General features: G+C 59.9%; 7 protein-coding genes across 7 annotated transcripts; 3 read left to right on the forward strand and 4 right to left on the reverse strand.

Moving 5' to 3' along the window:
* Positions 1 to 103: 103 nt before the first annotated feature.
* Positions 104 to 709, reverse strand: SCHCODRAFT_02517362 (uncharacterized protein; the record flags this gene model as incomplete). Its single annotated transcript, XM_003025994.2, has 3 exons — positions 104 to 405; positions 454 to 538; positions 584 to 709. The coding sequence occupies 3 exons, from the start codon at positions 707 to 709 to the stop codon at positions 104 to 106; spliced, it is 513 nt and encodes a 170-aa protein (XP_003026040.1).
* Positions 710 to 3,105: 2,396 nt separating this feature from the next.
* SCHCODRAFT_02641946 (uncharacterized protein) lies at positions 3,106 to 5,869 on the forward strand. Its single transcript, XM_050346250.1, has 7 exons — positions 3,106 to 3,497; positions 3,686 to 3,830; positions 3,907 to 4,050; positions 4,211 to 4,295; positions 4,607 to 4,691; positions 5,294 to 5,375; positions 5,663 to 5,869. The coding sequence occupies exons 1-7, from the start codon at positions 3,366 to 3,368 to the stop codon at positions 5,839 to 5,841; spliced, it is 852 nt and encodes a 283-aa protein (XP_050197685.1). The 5' UTR covers positions 3,106 to 3,365; the 3' UTR covers positions 5,842 to 5,869.
* A 1,227-nt stretch (positions 5,870 to 7,096) lies between these two features.
* On the forward strand, positions 7,097 to 9,532 carry SCHCODRAFT_02100446 (uncharacterized protein). The gene is made up of 6 exons (XM_050341793.1): positions 7,097 to 7,120; positions 7,420 to 7,659; positions 7,754 to 7,872; positions 8,143 to 8,578; positions 8,682 to 8,806; positions 8,856 to 9,532. Exons 2-6 carry the CDS (start codon positions 7,542 to 7,544, stop codon positions 9,303 to 9,305), a joined length of 1,248 nt encoding a protein of 415 aa, XP_050197686.1. The 5' UTR covers positions 7,097 to 7,120; positions 7,420 to 7,541; the 3' UTR covers positions 9,306 to 9,532.
* A 774-nt stretch (positions 9,533 to 10,306) lies between these two features.
* On the forward strand, positions 10,307 to 12,325 carry SCHCODRAFT_02517726 (uncharacterized protein; the record flags this gene model as incomplete). The annotated part of the gene is made up of 5 exons (XM_003026072.2): positions 10,307 to 10,353; positions 10,398 to 10,884; positions 11,020 to 11,200; positions 11,439 to 11,638; positions 12,203 to 12,325. The coding sequence occupies 5 exons, from the start codon at positions 10,307 to 10,309 to the stop codon at positions 12,323 to 12,325; spliced, it is 1,038 nt and encodes a 345-aa protein (XP_003026118.2).
* A 360-nt stretch (positions 12,326 to 12,685) lies between these two features.
* Positions 12,686 to 13,355, reverse strand: SCHCODRAFT_02555545 (uncharacterized protein). Its single transcript, XM_003025993.2, has one exon. It carries the CDS (start codon positions 13,311 to 13,313, stop codon positions 12,831 to 12,833), a length of 483 nt encoding a protein of 160 aa, XP_003026039.1. The 5' UTR covers positions 13,314 to 13,355; the 3' UTR covers positions 12,686 to 12,830.
* Positions 13,356 to 13,376: 21 nt separating this feature from the next.
* SCHCODRAFT_02693263 (DUF221-domain-containing protein) lies at positions 13,377 to 18,139 on the reverse strand. Its single transcript, XM_050346849.1, has 17 exons — positions 17,832 to 18,139; positions 17,704 to 17,781; positions 17,587 to 17,656; positions 17,360 to 17,534; positions 16,722 to 17,310; positions 16,427 to 16,668; positions 16,257 to 16,375; positions 16,123 to 16,206; positions 15,835 to 16,071; positions 15,641 to 15,781; positions 15,462 to 15,583; positions 15,235 to 15,408; positions 15,044 to 15,183; positions 14,825 to 14,991; positions 14,690 to 14,765; positions 14,602 to 14,642; positions 13,377 to 14,550 (listed from the first exon to the last, which is right to left on the reverse strand). The coding sequence occupies exons 1-17, from the start codon at positions 18,016 to 18,018 to the stop codon at positions 13,647 to 13,649; spliced, it is 3,546 nt and encodes a 1,181-aa protein (XP_050197687.1). The 5' UTR covers positions 18,019 to 18,139; the 3' UTR covers positions 13,377 to 13,646.
* A 350-nt stretch (positions 18,140 to 18,489) lies between these two features.
* SCHCODRAFT_01164930 (uncharacterized protein) lies at positions 18,490 to 20,590 on the reverse strand. Its single transcript, XM_003025991.2, has 5 exons — positions 20,164 to 20,590; positions 20,118 to 20,143; positions 19,451 to 19,814; positions 19,360 to 19,371; positions 18,490 to 18,900 (listed from the first exon to the last, which is right to left on the reverse strand). The coding sequence occupies exons 1-5, from the start codon at positions 20,570 to 20,572 to the stop codon at positions 18,497 to 18,499; spliced, it is 1,215 nt and encodes a 404-aa protein (XP_003026037.1). The 5' UTR covers positions 20,573 to 20,590; the 3' UTR covers positions 18,490 to 18,496.
* Positions 20,591 to 20,670: the final 80 nt, after the last annotated feature.

The following is a 20,670-nucleotide window of genomic DNA, read 5'->3' on the forward strand; positions in this document are numbered from 1 at the left end:
GGTAGAGCGGAAAGGGGTCGGCGCGGGAGAGGCTTGATTACGCGTCTGATTGGCGCGCTAACACTAGTGCTCGCGGCGGCTGAGCCTTGGCCGTAGTATCTTGTCAAATGTCAATGGATGCAGCCAAGCCATGCCAGATGGCAAATGTCTCCAACCACAGGTGGGCGGCTAGCAGTGCGGATGGACTGGCCGGGTACGCGGGGGGCTGAAAGATCACGGACTGCGGCATAGGGAGCAGATAACGGGCTTTGAGCAATTGTGCAACTTGATGAGCTTCAGAGATAGAGGCTGTGAGGACAGGATCAGGGACATGGCCTGAAGCCAGCGTCGCAGCCTGCGTGGTGACTCTGGCAGTGAGCGCTACGTCGACAGTATTCTTGGTGGTCTTCCTGCGCTTCAGTGGCACTGCATATGGTCAGAACAAAGGGAAGGTATGAAGATGTAATCACACACCCTTGATGGGGCCATGATTCTCTTTCCCATGGTCGATAACCACCTCTCCGTCCTCTAAGGTGCGCTTTCTTAATGAAGTATCATGCTGATAGAGGATGAGATATAGCCTATGGAGATACGAAAGGCTCACCTGGCCCCGAATGACCTTTGACTCCTTCGGCCGTGCCTCTCCCTTCCCAGCTTTTCGCCCATCTGCATTGGGGTGAACAGTTCCACGGTGATAGTGGGCAATATTGGAGACCTTTCTGCGACCCATACGACAGACGAGACTGGCATTGCTGCCGTGTCTACAGTGCAACAACACTCAGTGGACGACACTCGGGGTGAGGAAGGCATTTGGATTGCGGGTAGCTTATTTATGAGGATTGAGTAGCAATTACAAGGATTCACAGGGGCTGTAGTGTAGCCAAGGGTCTTCTCTGCGTCTCCCATTTGGCGCTTTTCCCAAGAGAGACCTTTGTTGACGAGCGCGTGAGGAGGAAGGACAAGACGCGACGCGATGCGTCGACGCGTTGTCACGTTTGGTAACACTTGGTCACAAATCGTCACATCAGGTGACATTGGTCGAATCTGCATCAGCCATGTCTTACGAGGAAGTGTATGTGGGGGTGGGCACCACCCGCCACCGGATCCGGCATATTTGTACATGTTTATGCTGCGCCAACAAGTGGACTTCAGGTGTCCCCGAATCGTCATCCGGCAGGTGCACAATGGAGGGGTCATATCGCTTACCTTTGTATGGCAAAGTTGTTCAGAATTGTATGATCTGCGCTGTAATCTACTTGAACTACGCTCAGTTCATTAGAGACAGCATGCAATTACTCGACAAAATAGGTCAGACTCGTTCCTGTCTTCTCTCAACAGTTCATAGTCAAAGTGCGCATCGGACCGCCTCAGAAAAGTCCATGTTCCAAGATTGTGATATTTTGAAGCAGTTCTGATACTTTACCCACTGACGCGAAGCAGACTCGCCCACGGGGAACCCAGAGAAGGGAGAGTCTATAGCAATATAGAGCACGACAACAGCAGCCGAGGATGAGAGGTTATGAGCAGCGAACACCTTCGTGGGGTCCTTGTAATGCCTGTTCACGCGCACCGGGTGAAAAGATCTTTATACCTGATGCACGCGCCACTGGACCGTCGAGGTCGAGGAACAAGCGGTCGTGTCACACATGTCACAGTGCTTTTTGGCCCATGCGTGACTGATCACATTTCTCTATCTCCTCCATCATTTCTTCGTCCCCTGGCTCGCAAAATAGCGCGTTCGGAAGCTACATAAAGGATCTACATTCTGTCGTCGGATTTCAACAATAGCACATCCAGAAGCCACAAAATTGAGAATCTAGGCTTCCTCCCAATGAAATACTAAAAATCGATGTGGGATTATAGCTATAATTCGCCGCTTTCCGACGCACCTTATCCGGAAGCGAGCGTCAGAAAACTGACGGAGGAGATACGGAAACACTGCGGAACGGGCGCCAAAGCGTGACCACAACATGTACAAATATGCCGGATCCGGTGGCGGGTGGTGCCCACCCCCAGTGTATGGTGGATGGTGGGCGGAAGAGAGAGAGGTGCAGTCACGTGCTCTCTTCCGCCACCCCTAGCTACTGGGAGTGGGCACACACGGTTCCAGATCCGGCTTGTTTGGTTGTGTTGATGCCCCTGCCAAACGACACATGTTCGATGTCGCCGCGTAGTTCCCCCTTTAGCGAGCGACGTAGGACTCAGGTGACTTCAATTTGTGAGAACAATATATTCCCAAACATCCATTCTATAGTATTCCTGATTATAGAGACCTCCCACCAGCTACTCACAGGAATATCGGGCACATGCCAATGAGGACACCATCAGGTATGACTTTAAAGAGTCCTCAACCGCAGACTCTGTTCCGTCCATAGTATAGTCACTCCTCGCATTCTCAAAGGTCTTGCTATCATCAGGGTCAACTTTCATGGCATGTATGATATCGCCCAACGACTCTATAGCGGCTCTCAAGGCAGCATGCCAGAACAGTGCTGGCAGCTTTGAGGCGCCGTGTCAGCTGTTTCGGGGGCCATGCAAGTCGGGGAATAGGGCAGTATAGACCGTAAAAGGAGTAAAAGAGCCACTCAAGCGTGTGCGAGGGTGCTGGTCGAGTCGGATTGAACGTCGACGTTTGGGCCAAGGTAGAGGGTCACTAATTAGTGATGGCATCACTGTTGTGGTCACTAGTTGACCGTTTCGATTACAATCTTGCCGACCTATCTCCTTTCTCAGTTCTGCACCAAAATTCATGAAAAGTAGCGCATTTCAAGCGGAAACAAGGAAGGAACATTTCCTTGCTTTGATATCTGTCTTTTCCATTCCAGCCAACGGATTAAACGCCAATTACAGCATAATGTATTCGGCCTGAATGATAAATTCCGTTTCAAAGCAAGGCCTCGTGGATGTTCACCTCAGGAGGCCATATGAATATTTTCAGGGCGCAGGTTGACGAAACGCAGGACGAGATAGATTTACAATGCGACGACAAGGCCCTTGGGGGAGATCAACACGACCAAACAAGCCGGATCTGGAACCGCGTGTGCCCACTCCCATAGCTACGTCCCGAAACGGCGCGCCTGCTCCTCCGTGTCTCCCCCGCGTCGCTGTCACGCACTATCACTAGACGGTGCGCGCGCTGACCCTCGGCCGCGAACAGCGGGTCTGGTGCGTCCAGAGGATCATTGACGGCGTAGTGTCATCGAAGACAGCAGCAGGCGGAGGCAGGTGACGATGGCGGCGGGACGAACAAGGGCACGACCCAATTTGGAAGTGATCGAGCGCGCGCGTCCTGCTCCTGCCCACCACAGACGCGTCCACGCGCGACCCAATCCGCGTCCATCCTCAACCGCTCGCATTCTCCCCACCCCATCTCCTCCCTGCCTGCCATGGGCGACCGCGTGCGCATCTACAGCGCGCTCAACGTGCCCACCGTCACCGCCCACCCGTCCCCCAAGACTCTCCAGTGGACGTCCGACGGCCAGCTCTGCTTCCTCACCCGCGGCGCGGTCTATATCATGGTAAGCCCCGTCGCTCTTGGCCGTCTGCGCACGCGTGCTCGCCCATTGCTCTACGCGTCGTCGATCGGCCTTGCGCGTCCCTCACCCTCCTCCCCTTTCCTCTATCATCCTCCCCCGCCTCCAACATCCTCTCTCCCCACCTCCAACACCCCTCCCTCTCACAGACCTGTCACTAACCCTCCCCCCAGACCCCCGAACACGCCATCTCCTTCGACACCGGCGCCCTCCTCCGCCCCGCCCCCGACCCACACCGCCACGCGCCCGATCCCCACCGCCCGTCCGCCACCGCCAACAACCTCCGCTCCGCCGCCGCGTCGAGTGCGTCCGCTGGCGGTACGTGCGCCGTTCGACTTTTGCGATCCCTTCGTTCGCTCACTGCGGCGCTTTCGTCTGCTCACCCCCCTCTCAGCCGGCCCCTCAACCACAACCACCGCACCCACCTCAACCTCCAACATCCCCTCGCCGCCCTCCCCCGCCCCCACCATCGGCTGGTTCCGCACCGTCATCCCCATCGACAAGACGATCGCCTACCAGTGGCCGGAGCACTCGCAAGGTGAGGTTCTCGCGCATACATCCCCATCTGTCATCTCTTTCCCCCTCGCACCCTCTCCTCTGACCCTTCCCCCTCCCTCGCACCTTACCCCCTTCCCTTCTACACCCCAAAAATCATCACAAAAGTCAATGAACGCTCACCACCTAACCGCCCCTCCCAGCCTACCCCCTCCTCACCCTCGGCGCCATCGACGTCTCCCTCTGGTCCCTCGCCACCTCCCCGCCCGGCCTGGCGCCCGAGAATGGGTGCGTGTTTGGCTGGTTTCGTGGTTCACGTTCATCCCTTCCCCTCCCTCTCATCCTCCTCGCTTCCCCCTCCCAAACCCCTCCTCAATCCTCCCTCATCCTCCCCTTCGCCCTCCTCGTCCCCTTCCCTCTCCCCCTCCTCAATCCTCCCTCCCCTCACCCTCCTCGTCCCCTCCCCTCCTCCCAACTCCCCTTTCTCCCCCCCCCCCCCCCCACCGACCAAACCCACTAACACTCCTCACGCTCGCCCCTCCCCTATACACAACCCTAACACCTATACTGAACACAAAAAGTACTAAAAATCCCGCCAGCCCCCTCCTCGCGACCCTCACCTCCAACTGCGACCTCACGCTCTGGGCGGGCGGGAAGAACGCCGTGCGGGGCGAGTGGGTGAAGGTGAGTTGTTGCTTGTTTAGTAATCTTGGTCGTTTTAGAAAGTTCACTTGGCGTGCGCGAGAACGTTCCCGTCCTCTTTCGTCCGATCGTCGTCTTTCGTCCGAACTATCCTCTGTTTTCGATCCTCGTTATGCCCTCAATCTCCAATCACCTCTTGATCTATACGCGATATCTACACACACCCTCCGGTACGGTGCAGCGCGGTACGGTGCGGTGCGGGGAAGGGAAGGGAAGGAGGGAGGCGCCGTGCGGGAAAGAGAGGGGAAGGGAAGGAGGAGGCGCCGTGCACTGTGGTGTCCCCTTCCCTGTCCCCTTCCCATCTTCCCCCTCACACCCTCTCCCTCTTCCATTGCCCCCCTCCCCTTCCCCCCCTCCCCCCTCTCCCACATCCCCTCCCCCTTCCCTCTTTGACCCACCCCTCCACTCTCCCTTCCCACTCTTCCCCCACCCGCCAGGGTGGGCCTCATTCCCCCCTCCCTCCCCCAAGCCCGTTAGGGCGCAGGGGCCCCTCCACCCTCCCCGCACCCCCAATGAAATTAACATCCTCATAAATCGTTCGCTAACCCCCACCTCCCATATCAAAAACTAACCCCCTCCCCCAGCTCGCCCCCCTCACGCCCTTCCTCCTCACGCTCTGGCCGGCGCTGCCCGTCGTCGCGCGCGCGCTGCGCGCGCAGGTTGGCGGTGAGTGTTAATCGGTTGTTTGTTATTCTGTTTTTATTGTTATTTTCGATTGGGTGGTTGGGGCAGTTTGGGAGGGGGAAGGATGGGGGTGGAGGGGTTGGAATGGGAGGGAGGTGGAGGGGTTTTTTGGCGAGGGAGGGAAGGAAGAGGGACCAGGGCAAAGACGCGGGTGGTGGACCCGCGCTTTCGGAGGAGCGTGGAGAGGATGGGAGGGTCCGCTTCGCCCTTCGCAGTAGAAGGCGCGCCTCGCCCTTCGTAGCTATCGGGCCTGTCTCACTCCATCGCAGCCGTCGAGCACGTTTCGCCCCTTCCTAGCCGTCGAGCACGTCTCGCCCCTTCGCTGCCGTCGGGCCCGTTCTACCCCTTCGCAGTAGAAGGCGCGCCTCGCCCTTCGCTGCCGTCACTTCTCCGCTTCACTCTTCGCTCTTACCACCTTGCTAACCGCATCCCGCCCAACCCACACTAACCCCAACCTCCTCCCTCCCTCCCCTTCCAACCCTTTCCCCTTACACCCTCCAACCCACACTAACCCCACCCCGCCCAGCCCTCACCTGGTCCACGCAACCCGCCTTCCCGGTCCCGCTCGCGTCGAGTACACGCCCCACGCCTCCCTCCCTCCCCACGCCCCCCTCTCCCCCCACGCACCCGACGCACCCCACGCCTCCCTCAACCACGCCCCCCACGCACCCCTCAAGTACACGCCCCTCAAGTACACACCCCACGCCCCCCACCCTCCCCACGCACCCCCCGCTCGACGGCTCGCTCCTCGTCCTCGGCACCCGCGCCGGCGTGGTGCTCTTTCTGCGGTGAGTCGTAGTTATCTTCTTGTGCGGAGCGAGTCGTCATCTTTCTGTGGGGAGTAGGCTGTTTTCTTTCTGTGGAGAGTAGGCTGTTTTCTTTTTGTAGGGAGTAAGCCGTTATCTCTTTGTGGGGAGTGCGTCATCGTCATCTTTCTGTCGGGAGTGCGTCACTGGGTTGGGTTTGCTGGCTCGTTTGGCGTGCGGCGTTGCCCATCTCCTCTCACGAGCGAAGCCCCCCCTGTCCCCCTCCCCCTCCCTGTCCCCCTCCCCCTCGGCCCTCTCCCTCACACTCCCCTCTCTCCCTCTCCCTCCTCTGCCCCCTCTCCCTCCTCCGCCCCCTCTCCCTCCTCCAACCCCCTGACTACCTCCAACCCCCTGACTAAACTATCGCCCTGAACCTCGTGAAACCCCATCCCCTCTGAACCTCGTGAAACCCCATCCCCTCTCCCCCCGCCGGATGCGGACGTTCATCTCATTAAACTAACACAAACCCGAATACTAACACACAACCCCCCAGCCACGCCCTCCCTCACCCCACGCTCCTCGGCAGCGCGCGCGTCGGCGCGCAGTGGGTGGCCGAGGTCGCCGTGAGCGGGTGGAAGGCGGAGGATGGGAGTGGGAGTGGTAGTGGAGGGAGCGGGGATGAGAGTGGGTGGAGTGAGAGGAGGGGGGATGAGAGTGGAGGGAGCGCGGGGGTAGATGGGCAGAGGGGGCAGAGGGGGGAAGTGGGTGGGAGTGGGTGGAGCTCGTCCACGGCGAACCGAGCACCCACATCCACCCCGACAGTCACCGCCCTCCTCGCGTACGCGCTCGCGGACGGCGCCGTGGGCGTGTTCGGCGTGCGGCAGCGGCTAGTGCGTACGGACGTGCGGCAGGGGCTAGTGCGTACGGACGTGCGGCAGAGGCTAGTGCGTACGAACGTGCGGCAGGGGGTGGTGCGGACAGGTGCGTTGGTTTATCCTTATTTCTCCTGATTGTACACCCTTTCGTCGTACTTTCCCCCTCCTCTGGTGCCCTTCGTCCCTTCTCCTTCGTTATCCTTGCACCTTTCTCCTTCGTTATCATTGCACCCTTCTTTTTCGTTATCCTTCCCGCCCTTCTATCGTCCTTCGTCCCTTCTGCCGTCGTTCACTCCCCCTTTCTCGTTACCCCCTTCCCCCTCTTCCCATCTGCCGTCTTCCCCCTCCGTCCCTTTTATTGTCTTCTCCCTCCCCCCCCCTCTTCCCTTGCTAACCGAGCGACAGACGACAGCGGAGACGTCCTGGCAGGAGAGCGTAGCAGAGACGCCCGGGCAGGCGACGCGTCTCACGAGTCGACGTCAAAAGACGCGCCTCAGGGGGACTCGCCAAAAGACGTTCCGCAGCCAATGCCAGAAAACGCGCCTCACGCGCCAACGTCAAACAACGCCCCGCACGAGCCCAAAGACCCCTTCGCCTTCCCCTACCGCGTCTCCTTCGAGACGTTCGACCTGTACCCGTCCAGCGGTGAGCCTGCCTTTCTCGTCCTCACACGATTGCCTCGAGTACCAAATTCGTCCACCAGCAGAGCACGCAGCTGACCAACGCGAACCTCACGAAGCCGACGAACCCAGTCAACTCGAGCCCGACCACCTCGAACCCCTCGCCGGCACCCTCCTCACACCCGCCGACGGCCGGCGCGTGAGCGCGCTCGTCTGGGTTGACGTGCGCGGGCGCGGGGTGAGTGATGTGGATTCTTTTTGGCGAGGGGATACTCTCTCTTTAGCGTGCATCCCCCTTACCACCCCCTTTCCTTCCCTCACCTCTCACACCGCCACCCCTTTAACCCCGCTCCCTTACCAGCCCTTTCCCTCCCCTTCCCACACCCCCCTGCTCCCTCACCTCTCACCCCCATCCCCTCACTCCCTTCCTCACCCCATCCCCTTACCACCTATCCCCACACCCCCAACCCGCACAAAGACCAAATACTAACCCCCCCTCCCTCCCCAGCCCACCCTCATCATCTGCAAGCCCGGGCTCGTCTCCCTGTGGTCGGTGGGCGGGGCGTTCGCGACCGCTTCTGCTGTTGCTCCCAAGGGGTTCGCGAGCGCTGCTGCTCCGGCGGGGTTCGCGAGCGCTTCTGCTCCGGAGGGGTTAGCCACCGCTGCTGCTCCCAAGGGGTTCGCGGGCGCTTCGGCGCCTGCGGGGCTCGCGGGCGCTTCGGCGGGGTTCGCGAGCGCTTCGGCAAGGCTCACGACCACCTCCACCAGCGAAGCCTCCACTTCGAGCCTTAGCCAAGGTAGCATAGGACAAGATGCAAGAGACAGGCCCCCCACCCCGCCCACCCCGCCGCCCGCGCTCACGCTCCCCCTCCCGCCGCTCAAGACGTCCATCGGCTCCTCCGCCTTCAGCGCGGTCGTGGGCGTGCACTATGTCCGGACGCGGGGTGAGTGGTCGCTTTCCTCCCCACGCTGAACTCCTCACGCCCACGCGGAACTCCCCACACCCACGCTGACCCTCCCCCTCCCAAACTGACCCCCCCCCCCCAGACACCCTCCTCCTCACCCTGCACGACGGCACGATGCGCGCGCTCCAGGGCCTCGCCACCGGCGTCGTCGGGTGGGCGGAGGAGGGGGCGAGCGTGGTGCCGGGAGCGTCGACATCCGCACCAGCGGCGAGAGCGTATGCGGGACTTGCGGGTACAGCGTCGGCTTCCGCCCCAGCGGCGAGGCCTCCACCCTTCGCGCCTACAGTGTCAGCGGGACCTGCGAGTACGAGCGCGTCGGCAGCGGGCGAAGGAATTGGTCCGCCAGTGGGTGAAGGAAATGGTCCGCCAGTGGGAGAACGATCGCGTCATGAACAGGACTCCGACCCCACCACCCTGGGAAACCCCACCACCCTCGACGACCCCACCACCCTCGACGACCCCGCCACCCTCGGCGACCCCGCCACCCTCGACGACCCCACCACTCTCGGCTACCCCGACTCCGACGTCGAGATGGGCGACAGCTCGTTGCACGGAGAGACAGAGTTTCCCGACCCCTCGACCTTCGCGCTCGACCCCGCCTTGGCCGCTCTCAGCCCCAATCCCACTACCGCAGGCCCCATTACCGTCCCAGGTGCCAGCCCTACCGCTACTCCCCTCCCTGCCGGCTCGACATCAACAAAACTGATACCTGCGCGCCCAGTACCCATCTCTGCGCGCCGGACACCCAAACCCCTCACCTCCCCCGCGCTCTCCGCGCACACCCGGTCCGTGTTCACGACGCTCGAGGGCGGGCGCGCGCCGGGCTCGCGCACGGACTACCGGAGCGAGAGCACGGCGGCGATAAGGGTGGGCGGGGGTGCGAGTGGGGGTGCGAGTGGGGGCGCTGCTTCCGTCAACAACGATTCTTCAGCCGACGCAGCCGGCGGGCCTAGCAGCGCAGGAGCTGGCGGGCTTAGCGGCGCAGGAGCCGGCATCACCAACAGCACAGTCGCAAATGCCAGCGGAGGCGCCCCAGGCCCGAATGCGAACACGACGGGAAGTGCCGCCACCGACCCCTCCTCCGGGCGCATCACCAAACAGGACGTGCACCGCATCACCGGCATGGCGGACTACGACGGGCTGGGCGCGATGGTGTGGGTCTACGAGTGAGTGGGTGGTCGGTTGGTTGGCTGGCTTGCTTGCTTGTCGTGTCGATGTTGTGTTTTTCTCCGTTCATTCGATGCCGTTCATTCGATGTTGTGTCTTTCCATCCATTTCATCCCGTCTTTCCATCCATCTCATCCCGTCTTTCCATCCATCTCATCCCGTCTTTCCATCCATTGCATCCCGTCTTTCCGTTCATCTCATCCCGTGTTCCCATCCATTGCATCCCTTTCCATTCATCTCATCCCGTGTTCCCAATCATTCCATCCCTTGTTCATCTCACCCCGCCCCCTCCCAACAAGCCCCAAAAACCGCGCACACGAATTACCCACCCTCATACTAACACGCCCCCCAGATCCGCCCGCCCCGCGGACTTCAACTACAAGCACGACGCGAAGAACGGGTCCACGCTCGTCGTGAGCGGCGTGTGGGAGGGGCTCGGGAGTGCGCGGGAGGGGCGGGCGAGTGCGCGGGAGGGGCGGGCGAGTGCGCGGGAGGGACTGGGGAGTACGGTCGAGATCCCACTTCCGGACGACGACGATCATGCACAGGTCGCGGCTGATAATACGCACATCGCGGTGGCGCACGAGGTGAGTAGTTCGACCCCCACCCAACCAGATAAACTGACACCAAGACACGCTCAGACCACAGGCGATCCAGAGGACGCCGCATTTCTCGCGCCGGAGGACGCCGAATTCCTCGCGCTCCTCACCTCCACGCTCACCTCCGCCCGCGCGTCCGCCTCCCCCGCCCCGCTTCCTCTGCTGCGCCCGTTGCTCTTCCGGCTGCAGGACCGCGCCCTCCTCGCGCGCGTCCGCGAGCGCGTGCTAGGCGTGCTCGGGGGAGGATCGGAGGGCGAAGGTGGCGAACACTCATCACACGCGGGTCCATCGGCGCAGCCGCCCGACCAGGATGAGTCCGCAACAGCAAATGCCACAACAGCGAGTCCCACAACAGCGAATCCCACAACAGCGATTTCCAGCGATAACTCGACGCCGCTCACGTCAAATCCGACCCCTTCCATCCGCGCGCACTTCCGCGAGTCGCTCGCGCGGGCGCTGTTCGGCGGGGACGAGCTCCTGCGGCTACGGCTCAAGCTCGCGGTGGCGGATTTCATGAGGGTGAGTGAGGGGTGGTTGTGTTTTTGTCCTCCTCTGCAACCCATTGCCCTCAGTCCCTTCCTACCTCCCTCCCACTCTCTACGCTCCCCTCGCTTACTCCAATGGCTACATCCAAATCGCTAACCCCTCGCCCAGAAAAACCTCTCCACCAGCACCTCCCCCTACTCCCTCAACGACCCCAGCAACGCCAGCGCCCCCCTTTCCGATCCGGACGTCCTCGCGCACCACCGCACGTCCACCCTCCTCGCCGCGATCGCGCAGCGCGTGCAGGGTATCATCATCGCGCATGTGGTGGCCGTGGTGCCGTTCTTGGGAGGTGAGTTGGATGGTGTTGATCTCTTCTGTTTTTATTGTTCTCTTTTGTTTTTGTTCTTCTCTTGATCTGTCCCAATGCGTCTTCCCCGCCCCTCCTCTTTACCCGTTCCCACCTCCTCCTTCTCCTTCGCGCCTTTCCTCTCTCTTCATGCGCCCTCCTCTTCACACGCCCCTCTCTTCACACGCCATCCTCTTCATTCCGCGTCTCTGTCGCCCCCCCCCCACTCACCCTCCCGCAGCCCCCGACCTCCCCTTCGCCCTCCGCCTCGCCCTGCAGGCCACGCTCCCCGGCTCCCCGGCCGCCCTCGCCGCGCGCGGGCGCGAGCTCCTGCACGCGCTGCGGGCGAGGGGGCTGCTGTCGGATGCCGATCTTGCATATCTGGCAGGGCTGGGGCGGGCGCAGGCGGATAGGGATGTGGGCGATGGAGAGGCGATGCGAGTCGATGGACACAGGATGCGAGTTGATGGACAGGCGATGCAAGTCGATGGCGCGTCAGGTAACTACCATTCTCGCACTCATAGGCCGCGCATCCAGTCCTCACCAGCCGCAGGTGGCGCACACCCGCACTCCCCCATCGCCAACGACGCCCTCCTGGAGTCCTGCCCCGCGTGCACGCAGGCCGTCCCGCTCAAAGGGACCGCGCAAGGTGTCTGTCCCTCGGGGCATACGTGGGGTGAGCTTGATTGAGCTTCTTTCCCTTCCTTTAGACCCATTCCCCGTCACCCCTCCCTTCCCTTCTCCTACTCCACCGTTCCCCATCCCCACCCACCGTCCCCCTTCTCCACTGTCCCCCTTCTCCATCCCCACCTCCAAACATCCAACTAACCTCACCCCATCCCCCCCATGCCCCCATGCCCCCATCCCCCCTTCTCCCACCCACCACCCGACTAACCCCTCCCCCCAGCCCGCTGCACCACCACTACCTTCCTCCTCTCCACTCCGCACGTGCGCACCTGCCTTCTCTGCGCGCGCAAGGCGCTCCTCCCTGTCTCCTCCGCGCAGGCCGGCAGCGCGTACCGGCTCGACTTCCTCCCGCGCGCCGCGCGCTGCTGGGTGGTGGACGAGCTGCTGCAGAGCGTGGGGCGGTGCATCGTGTGCGGGGGTGGGTTTGTGAGTGTGTTGTGACGGGGGCGAGTGTGTTATGAGGGCAGACGAGATGGCGAGTGTGTTGTGAGGGGGCATGAGGTGGCGAGTATGTTGTGAAGGAGGAATGAGATGGTGAAAAGGCAGGGTGTGAGATGGAGGAAAGGAATACGGAAGTAGAAGTGACAGCCATCTTGGACGCAGGAAGAGCATTTCTTGTCATCGTAGTCTTCTTGTTCGCAGCCACCTGGGCTGAGCCTACAGACATTCAAGTACTGGGAGGTATGCAAACGAAAGTGCGATCGATAGCCATCACATCTGAGCGTCGACATATCCTTAATCTCCTGTAGCGCATTCTCTTCGTGACCTCCATCAAGATTCAAAAGACCCGTCCCTCCCCCCAAGACGAAGCGCGGTCGCGCGGCGTGAAAGCGCGACCGTGGTATTTTTTCGCCAGAGCATACGCCATAGGCTTGTTTGCCCGCAAACGCTACATTCCAGAGTCGGCCCTACCTCCCCGCTATCGGTCTCAAAAGCACTTACTGTGTCAATCGGCGCGCGGTAGCCATCGTGGCTCGTCCTCTGTGTCCAGCTCCTTCTTAAGCTCGTCAACAAGCGCGGGGTCGGGCAAGCTTCGCTCCTCCTCAGAGTAACCCTGGTTGTCTGACAGCACCAACGCGATGCCCAACCTCCTGCTGCGCTTCGGATCAGCGTACACCAGCTTGAATGAGGCGCACGGAAGATTGTACACATGGGCGAGGATGCCACAAACGAGGACTCGCAGGCTCTTCAGGTGCAGCGCCTCGTTAAAGGGTTCCTGGCCGTCGTGAAGATCGGTGGGGCAGCCGCGGCGACAGTATGCAAGACACATCTCATCCGTGATCGCCCATCCAAGGATGTAGTGGTGCGTGGAAGGGGGACGCTCCGTCTGCCAGCTGCGCAGGGCTGGTGAGGACGCTTGTATACCGGTGGCGGCGGTATTTGATGTTAGAGCCAGAGCAACCCTCGCTGCAGCACCGTCAGCAGCCATAGTGTGCGGTGTTGGTAGATGTTGAACGTTGAGAGACAAGCCAAGAAGCCGTCACATCAGGTTCGCGGCCATCGCCGAAGCGGTGTAAACACCACATAGCAGAAGCAAGCTGGGCTGAGCCAGAATGTATATAATATCCTATCCGAACAAACCAAAAGCCACCTTCCATCAAGCAGGGCCTACATATATACAAGTACTAGGAGGTATACAATAGCACAGAACGAAAGTGCGATCAATAGTCACATATGAGCGTCGACATTGCTCCAATCCCCTCCGGCGCGTTTCTTCTTGACCTCCTCCAAAACCCCATTCCTACCCCCGAAAACCGCTTGATCACCTCCCCGGGAACGCCCCCGGAATCTGCAAACGCCTCCTCTCCGGATGATGGAAGTACGTCCCATACCTCGACGTCCTCGACGGCGTCCCCTCCTCCCCGACCACCGAGTCACCGGCAACCGAACCCTCTCCGACAACGCTCTCTCCGCCTCCCAGAACATCCTCCCCGCCCAGCTGGATCGCCCCTCCACCCTCACCTCCACCCCCACCCACCTCCGCCACGCTCCCCAAGCTGCCCACGATCCCGCTATTCCGCATGCCCGCGTCCAGCTGCCGCGCGGGCACGTCAAGCACCTGCCGATCGAGCAGCCCCTGCCCGCTGAACGTCCTTGGCCTTGGTTGCGAGCCACTGGCCACCCTCTGCGGTCCTACGCTGCCCTGCCTCCCCTGCCCCATCAGGCTCGTTCGCCGCGACGGGTTGTGCACGACGATATGCTGCACCGTCCCGTAATCCTCGTCCGAGTCCACGTCCTCTTCGTCCTCCGCTGCGGCCGCTTCCTCTCCCTCCAACCCGCCGACTAGCCAGCTCTCGTCATCGGGCAGATTGATCACGCCCGTCGCCTGATCGAAGCTCAGCCGGTGGTGCAGCGGCGCAGGCGCCGTTCGCGCCCGCCTTTGACTTGGACGCGCAGGGCTTTCCTGCTGCCACGGGTTGGCGTCGTCGCGTGGCTCGCCGTTGGCGGCTTCGCCGGAGAGCAGGTCGGGCGCAGCGGCAGACCGTCGCCGGTGGACGACGCTCGCGCGCTTGCGAAGGCTGAGAACGACGGCGGGTTCGCCATTGCCAGTCGCATCCTTGTGCAGGTGTTGAGAGTTGACGAGCGTCTGGCCCTTCTTCAAGGGCAGCCAGGGTTCGGGGAGAACACCGTTGAGTGCGGGGTGACCATAGCGGCGCTTGCCAGTGCTATACAAGGTCGTCAGACGAGAAGGGCACAGCAGCGAAGATTCAACGTACTTGAGCACGCCGGCATACCAATTTGCCATTGGGGGTTGCGACTGCGCAAACATCAATGAACGCTCAACGAACAGGCATCACAACGTACGTAGTCTGTCCGCTCATCCTCCGGTGCGACGTACAGGGTATCGTCGTTCTGTGCATACCGTCGCCGGTTTAAATTGCTGACAATGGATGCGTCAGCCAGCTACTCATTTCTTCTCCTCGGTACAAAAGTACTGACCTCTGGCTCCACGTTACCGGATGGCCCGCCCGCAGCCGCACAACATCAGCAGTCTCCTCGCCCCTCTCGACCTCGCACACGGAACTCAGGCTGACAAATTTCGACAGTGGCGCCAACGTGCGGTCAACCCACCACGTCCAGACAACAGTGAATCCCAGGAGCGGGACCTGTTCATCTTGAGCGACAGCAGCGCAACCGGAGCAAAGAAACTACACTGACCATGATCGTCGAGATGATATACGCCTTCTTCAGGAGGAAGAAACCGACCATGAAGATTTGGAAGATGACCACGCCCCAAATCAGACGGATGAAGGTGATTGGCCAAGCCTGCCCCCTTGACTCGTAAGGCTTGTAGAAGACTGCAAGGAAATCCATCAGCAATAGCTTCAAGCATATACCACGCTACTCACCAAAGAGCAGTTTGTACTTGTACACCACGTAGCCGATGCCAAAGTACAACGCGCCGAAGACAACAATGAGGGGCTGTGTGACGCTGTACAGCAGGGTAACGACGAAGATGAGGATGGCTTGCGGGTACACGACGCCGTAGTTGATCAGCGGTGGCGCGTTCAGCTCGGCGAAGTCTGCATGACCCGCTGTCAGCACAACACCATGCAGCAATCGGGACTCTACTGACCTCTCGGTGTCCGCGTCACGAAGATACGCATGAGAATACGCGGGATGACGACTCCGAGGTTAAGTAATTGCAGCGGCATGATACCCAAGCTCTGAAGGATCACGTAGGAAAGGAAGAAGTGCCTGTACGACCGATGTGTCAGTCCAGAATACTGCAATATGAATACGCCGAATACGAACCTCGCCTTGCCTGCGTGCAACGCCTGCGCAACCTTCTCCGGAATCTTCGCCGGCGAGTTCGCCAAATCCATAACCAGCTGCAGGTACGTCGACGCTAGCAGGAAGATGAAGACAACGTTGATGAGCAGGAAGAGGAAGTATCTGCGAGAAGTCCTTCAGTCACTGTACGACCATAAAGTCCAAGCATCGCTCACTTCTTCAACAACGAGTACTCAATCCAACTCCTCGCGCGATAACCCTGCGCATACGTCAAAGCCTCGAGCAAAAAGGGTAGTAGCGCGTTCAGCGTGATGATCGCCGCAGAGGGTAAGGAGTTCTGCACAATCGCCTCGATCGTCTCGTTCCGGTCGATGAGGCGTGCCAGCCAAGGAATAGTCTTCTTGATCTCCTTATACGACAGTAAAGACGCCAAAGCCGATGTGGGAATGACCCTAGAATACGGTTAGGTGATCGCGCCGACGTAAGGAGGGCAGACAACTCACCAGAAGAACAAGAGCAAGCCCATGAGAGCCATGACAACGGTGTCGCGAGTCATGATAGAGCGCTGCGAGGGCGTCATATTGGACCTGCGACCGAACATGAGATGAGTGGGACAGCGAGGACTATCCCCACATACCACACGATATCCCTAGGCTCAGGCGCTGGCTTCGTGACAGTCTGCAGGGGTGCAGGGGCATGCGCAACCTGAATGGCCACCTGCGCACTCGACATCTTCTCGAATGTAACGAACGCTGTCTACGTTGCTGTCAGCCATTACCCACGCATACCAGGCTGAGGCGTGCTCACCTCCGTCGCCTTAAACCTGCCGTTCCTTCGCCGCTTCTTGAACTCGTCGTCGAGAGCACGGAAGTCCGATTCGAGGTACTCTAACGCATCGACCTTCGGCGCTAGCCATGGGACCGGGAAGGGAAGGCAGGCGCATCGCCTGAGAGCGAACCATCGCGGTCGCAAAGTCGGTCGAGGGCGATGTGGGACTACGAAGCGCCTTCGCTCGTTGCTCGTCGCCGCGTCGTAGTTGCGGAAGCCACCTGTCGACAGTGATTAGTTAACAATCCGAATCGACCATCAACAAATCACGCGCCATTGGCCTCCAAATCCACCTCACTCCCATCCTCCACATCCACCAACTGCGCACCCTCCGCCGCCTCCGGGTCATACTCCTCTACCGCACTCGGATTCCCCACATACCTCACCCACGCCCTCTCCAGCCTCAACAGCGCCTCCGTCCTCGCATCCAGCAGCCTCTTCAGCGACCCCACCTCCCTCACCAACGACACGCTCTCCACGCTCAGATCCATTGCCTCAAAGTACTCCGCGAGCGCGCGCTCGGACTTGAGGTGCTGCGGCAGGCGCGTTACGAGAACCGTGCGCGCGGGGATCGAGTGCACAAGCTCGAGGGAGAAGAGCTGGCGCGCGCGAATGAAGCGTCGATAGTTGCGGCGGATGAAAAAGAGGGCGAGCGCGGTGAAGAGGTAGGTGAAGACGAGGTGCGCGGAGAGGTATGAATTTGCATCCGAGATGAGGTCAAGCCAGTCGCGGCCGGGAACAGTGCCATTCGTGGAGTTCGGGGGGACGGTCGTTGAGGGTAGGATAGCGCGCTTGGGAAGAAGGTACGGCCAATCGTCATTCGGGTCGCCATCGTCGCCGTCATCAAGTAGGTCTTTGTTGTTCTGCGGGAATGTGAGAACGAGTGAGGCGGCCACTGTAGTGCATACGCACCTGAAAATTGATTGGCATAAGGACGGCGACCGCAAATACACTCGCAGATGCGAATAGATAGAAGCACATCTTGAAGAACGATAGCAAAACGGCCGCGTCAAGGCCAACGATCTGCAACACGGTGTATTCAGAAGTGCGAATGGTTGGACCTATCCATGCGAAGGGGGCGAAGAGCCTGCAGCGTTTCCGTCAGTGTCCTTCATTCGCGAGATGGATGATAAGCGCACCATGCGAAAGGGTGCGCAGCGGAGGGTACAGTGGGGCCGGGAGCCTCATGCGCTTCATGTGGGGAGAAGCCTACGCGCGGTTAGCTGAGCGACTCAGGTCCACAGCGTGCAACGCACCTTTCAGCTTCGTCCTCGGCGCAAACAGTATGGGCCATCGCGTCCTGCAATACGAGAAGATGATGAAGGACGAGAAGCCTGCATGCGCGATCAGTCAATTCACCTTTGATGACCGGCATCAGACGCACCAAGAGCACACGATATCGTCAGCTGCGTTTGGAACCAAGGTCCCTCAAAGGTTCGCGTTGGAGGGGATCCGGGGGGTAACGTTGGGTCTTCGCCCTCACCGAGCGCGTTCGCGGTGGCGAAAGCATCGAGGGGGACGAGCAGCATATGCGCCGCCTTCGCCGCGAGTGTGTATGCGGCGGACGCCATGTCGCGTCACCGATACTCTATCCAGGTACTCTCACTCGAGACTGGCAAGAAAGTGACTTGTTGAGCTTGTCGTGGCGGACAACGACGGCGACAGTGATGGCGGAAGCAGAGGAGATTCGGTCCGAAGCGTGAGAGAAATGACGGATCGCGTTCGAGGTCAAGAGTTCGACCCTGTCCGCAACTTCCATATATGAAGGTGAAGAACCTGAAAAATCTCACGAACAGCGGATGCGATAGTCCCATAAACTTCTTTTACGCCACGAAAGTTGCTGATAGGTCGACAATCCGTCGATGTGGAAATGATAGGGCAGTGAGCAAAAACTGTCTAATCCCTCGACCAATGCATTCGAACCTCCGTCTCCCTAGCAGCAAACCTATGGCACGGCACATCAAGGCTGTGCTTGCTTCAGCTCGTATCTACTGAATCAATCCCAAAGTACTCACTACTGAGTCAAGATATAGTATTGACTTCGCGCCGTCAGTCGAGCGCTTTGAACCAGCGAGGCTCCTCCTCCGTACCCAGCCATCCCTTAATCCTATCCACAATTTCCGGCGATGGCACGCGCCGCTCATGCGAGTTGAGACCCTCGCTGTCCGAGATCACGACTGCCCATGAGAGTCGCGAGCGCCCCCGACTAGTGTAAACCACTCTGGATCCTACACAAGCCAGGCGGAACACGCGAGCAACGCGAAGGCCGAGGGCTTGCTCAAGATAGTCGACGTGATCTTCCATGCTCTCGTTCTCCGTCAGCTTCCCGTTGGCGTCGTGGAACGACGTGGGGCACCCGCGAAGGCAGACACCACGGCAGAGCTCGTCGGTGGCAAGCCACCCCAGTATGTAACGCCCGTCGAATCTGCGCCGTCTTTGCCAGATGCGAAGGTCTGCTGAAGGAGTCGAGTGGTGGGCGCTGGGGTCAGGGCAGGGGACTGCAGGAAGTGCGCGAGGGTCGAAACAAGTGATAGTCATGGGTGAGGTGGGCAAGGTCCCGGGCCGCGTCGGTGTTCAAGACAAAGTGTTTCTCTCATACCACACGTGTTAACCGTAGGTTCGCCTCGTGCGTTCAGCGTGTTTTCGCGATAACACCTGGGGGCCTTACTGCGGCTACGCAGCTGAAGTTTGGACTATAGGAGCATCTATGCTCATCAACCGCGGGAGTACTTTCCCCATCTCGAGGAGGTGCTGATCGTGATCAATATGCTTGGCCGAAGTCGTTCCCAGCAGCAGAACAGATTACATACGTAGCACAACAAGCAGGAGAAACAGCATAAATCATGACGAAGCATTGTAAGCGAGAAAGTATGAGTTGGCGATCATGCAGGCGCCTCGCAACCCGAACGCACGTTCAAGTCGCGCTGTTCGTGATTCAGTCGAAAGCTATCGAACAGGATCAAGAGCGAGCTCTCACCAGCTAGTCAAGGGCTTTGAACCAACGAGGCTCCTCCTCCGTATTCAAGAACCTCTTGATTTTGTCCACGAGCTTCGGCGACGGCACGCGTCGCTCTCCTGGGCTTTCGCCGCCGCTGTCCGACACCACAATTGCCCATGAGACCCGCGTGCGCGCCCGATCGACGTAGACCACCCTTTTTCCCACGCAGTCCAAATCGAACTTGTCAACGACGAAGGCACCAACATCTTGCCGGAGGAACCGAATGTGAGCCTCCATGCTTTCGTTCTCCCATAGCTCCCCATTCTCCTTATGAAAGGGCGTCGTGCAGCCACGACTACATACGCCACGGCATAATTCGTCGGTGGCGAGCCATCCAAGGATGTAACGCCCAGAAAATCGACGAGGTATCTGCCAACTGCGAAGGGTTGGCTGATTGTTCGCGTCGTGCGCGCTCGGATCGGGGCAAGTGACACAAGGACGTGCCCTAGGGTCCGGGCAGGCAAAGCTCATCGATGATGAATGCTCGGTGCTGAGGACAAGCCGCGAGTCGTTCAGTAATTCATCAATGCATCATATCGCACATGTGAAACGCATGGAGGCCTCGCGCATTCAGGGTGGCATACATGATCTATATGTTAAAGGTGTTCGCGCGCCCTGACTCGGCGTCTTCATGAGCGTTAGATACCATGTGTAGTGCTTCAGAGGACTCACCACGACTACGTAGCTCGCAGAAGCCACTGCGGTTCCTCCTCCGTACCTAGCTCCTTCTTTATCGCGTCAACAACCGCCGGTCGGGCAAGCTGCGCTGTGCTTCGCCCCGACCTTGTCAAGACCAAGGCAAACTCAATTTCCCGGTTGCGCAAGGTTGGATCGAGGTAGACGAGCTTGTATCCGGCGCACGGAAGCTCATACTTCTCGCCCAGAAGGTCACAGACCACCTCCTGTAATGCCTCTTCATGGTATTCCTCGTCCAGGTCTCCCGGTTTACCATGAAGGTACGTAGGGCACCGCAAATCACCGGTGCAGAACCTCCGGTATATCTCAGGCGTAATCGCCCAGCCCAAAATTAAATGGGCTGAGGTGAAAGGGCGCTTCTTCTGCCAGCGGCGCAGATGCGGCGCTTGGAGGTCCGTCTGGGTTGCAACGTCTGTCCTACTACCAGCCATGCTACCACGAGCAAAGATTACGAGCGCAATGCCTCACCAAGATAATTCTCGGCTGATTGAGATGGAAGAAAGTGAGGCAGGCGTCGGGATGGCCGGTG

Source organism: Schizophyllum commune, assembly GCF_000143185.2.
Source record: "Schizophyllum commune H4-8 unplaced genomic scaffold SCHCOscaffold_13, whole genome shotgun sequence".
Lineage (NCBI taxonomy): Eukaryota > Fungi > Basidiomycota > Agaricomycetes > Agaricales > Schizophyllaceae > Schizophyllum > Schizophyllum commune.

What these genes read in the sequence shown, in the direction of transcription:
- SCHCODRAFT_02641946 (XM_050346250.1), top strand. Translation starts at nt 3,366, where the DNA reads ATGGGCGACCGCGTGCGCATCTACAGCGCGCTCAACGTGCCCACCGTC. An exon ending in GCGGCGCGGTCTATATCATG is followed by an intron (nt 3,498 to 3,685) that starts GTAAGCCCCGTC and finishes CCCTCCCCCCAG; the next exon opens with ACCCCCGAACACGCCATCTC. An exon ending in TGCGGGGCGAGTGGGTGAAG is followed by an intron (nt 4,692 to 5,293) that starts GTGAGTTGTTGC and finishes CCCCTCCCCCAG; the next exon opens with CTCGCCCCCCTCACGCCCTT.
- SCHCODRAFT_02555545 (XM_003025993.2), bottom strand. Translation starts at nt 13,313, where the DNA reads ATGGCTGCTGACGGTGCTGCAGCGAGGGTTGCTCTGGCTCTAACATCA.
- SCHCODRAFT_02693263 (XM_050346849.1), bottom strand. Translation starts at nt 18,018, where the DNA reads ATGGCGTCCGCCGCATACACACTCGCGGCGAAGGCGGCGCATATGCTG. An exon ending in GGTGGATTTGGAGGCCAATG is followed by an intron (nt 16,669 to 16,721) that starts GCGCGTGATTTG and finishes CACTGTCGACAG; the next exon opens with GTGGCTTCCGCAACTACGAC. An exon ending in ATATCATCTCGACGATCATG is followed by an intron (nt 14,992 to 15,043) that starts GTCAGTGTAGTT and finishes CAAGATGAACAG; the next exon opens with GTCCCGCTCCTGGGATTCAC.
- SCHCODRAFT_01164930 (XM_003025991.2), bottom strand. Translation starts at nt 20,572, where the DNA reads ATGGCTGGTAGTAGGACAGACGTTGCAACCCAGACGGACCTCCAAGCG. An exon ending in CTGCGAGCTACGTAGTCGTG is followed by an intron (nt 19,815 to 20,117) that starts GTGAGTCCTCTG and finishes CGCAGTTGGCAG; the next exon opens with ATACCTCGTCGATTTTCTGG.
- SCHCODRAFT_02100446 (XM_050341793.1), top strand. Translation starts at nt 7,542, where the DNA reads ATGCCAGAAAACGCGCCTCACGCGCCAACGTCAAACAACGCCCCGCAC. An exon ending in CGACCTGTACCCGTCCAGCG is followed by an intron (nt 7,660 to 7,753) that starts GTGAGCCTGCCT and finishes AACCTCACGAAG; the next exon opens with CCGACGAACCCAGTCAACTC. An exon ending in CGTCGACATCCGCACCAGCG is followed by an intron (nt 8,807 to 8,855) that starts GCGAGAGCGTAT and finishes CTTCCGCCCCAG; the next exon opens with CGGCGAGGCCTCCACCCTTC.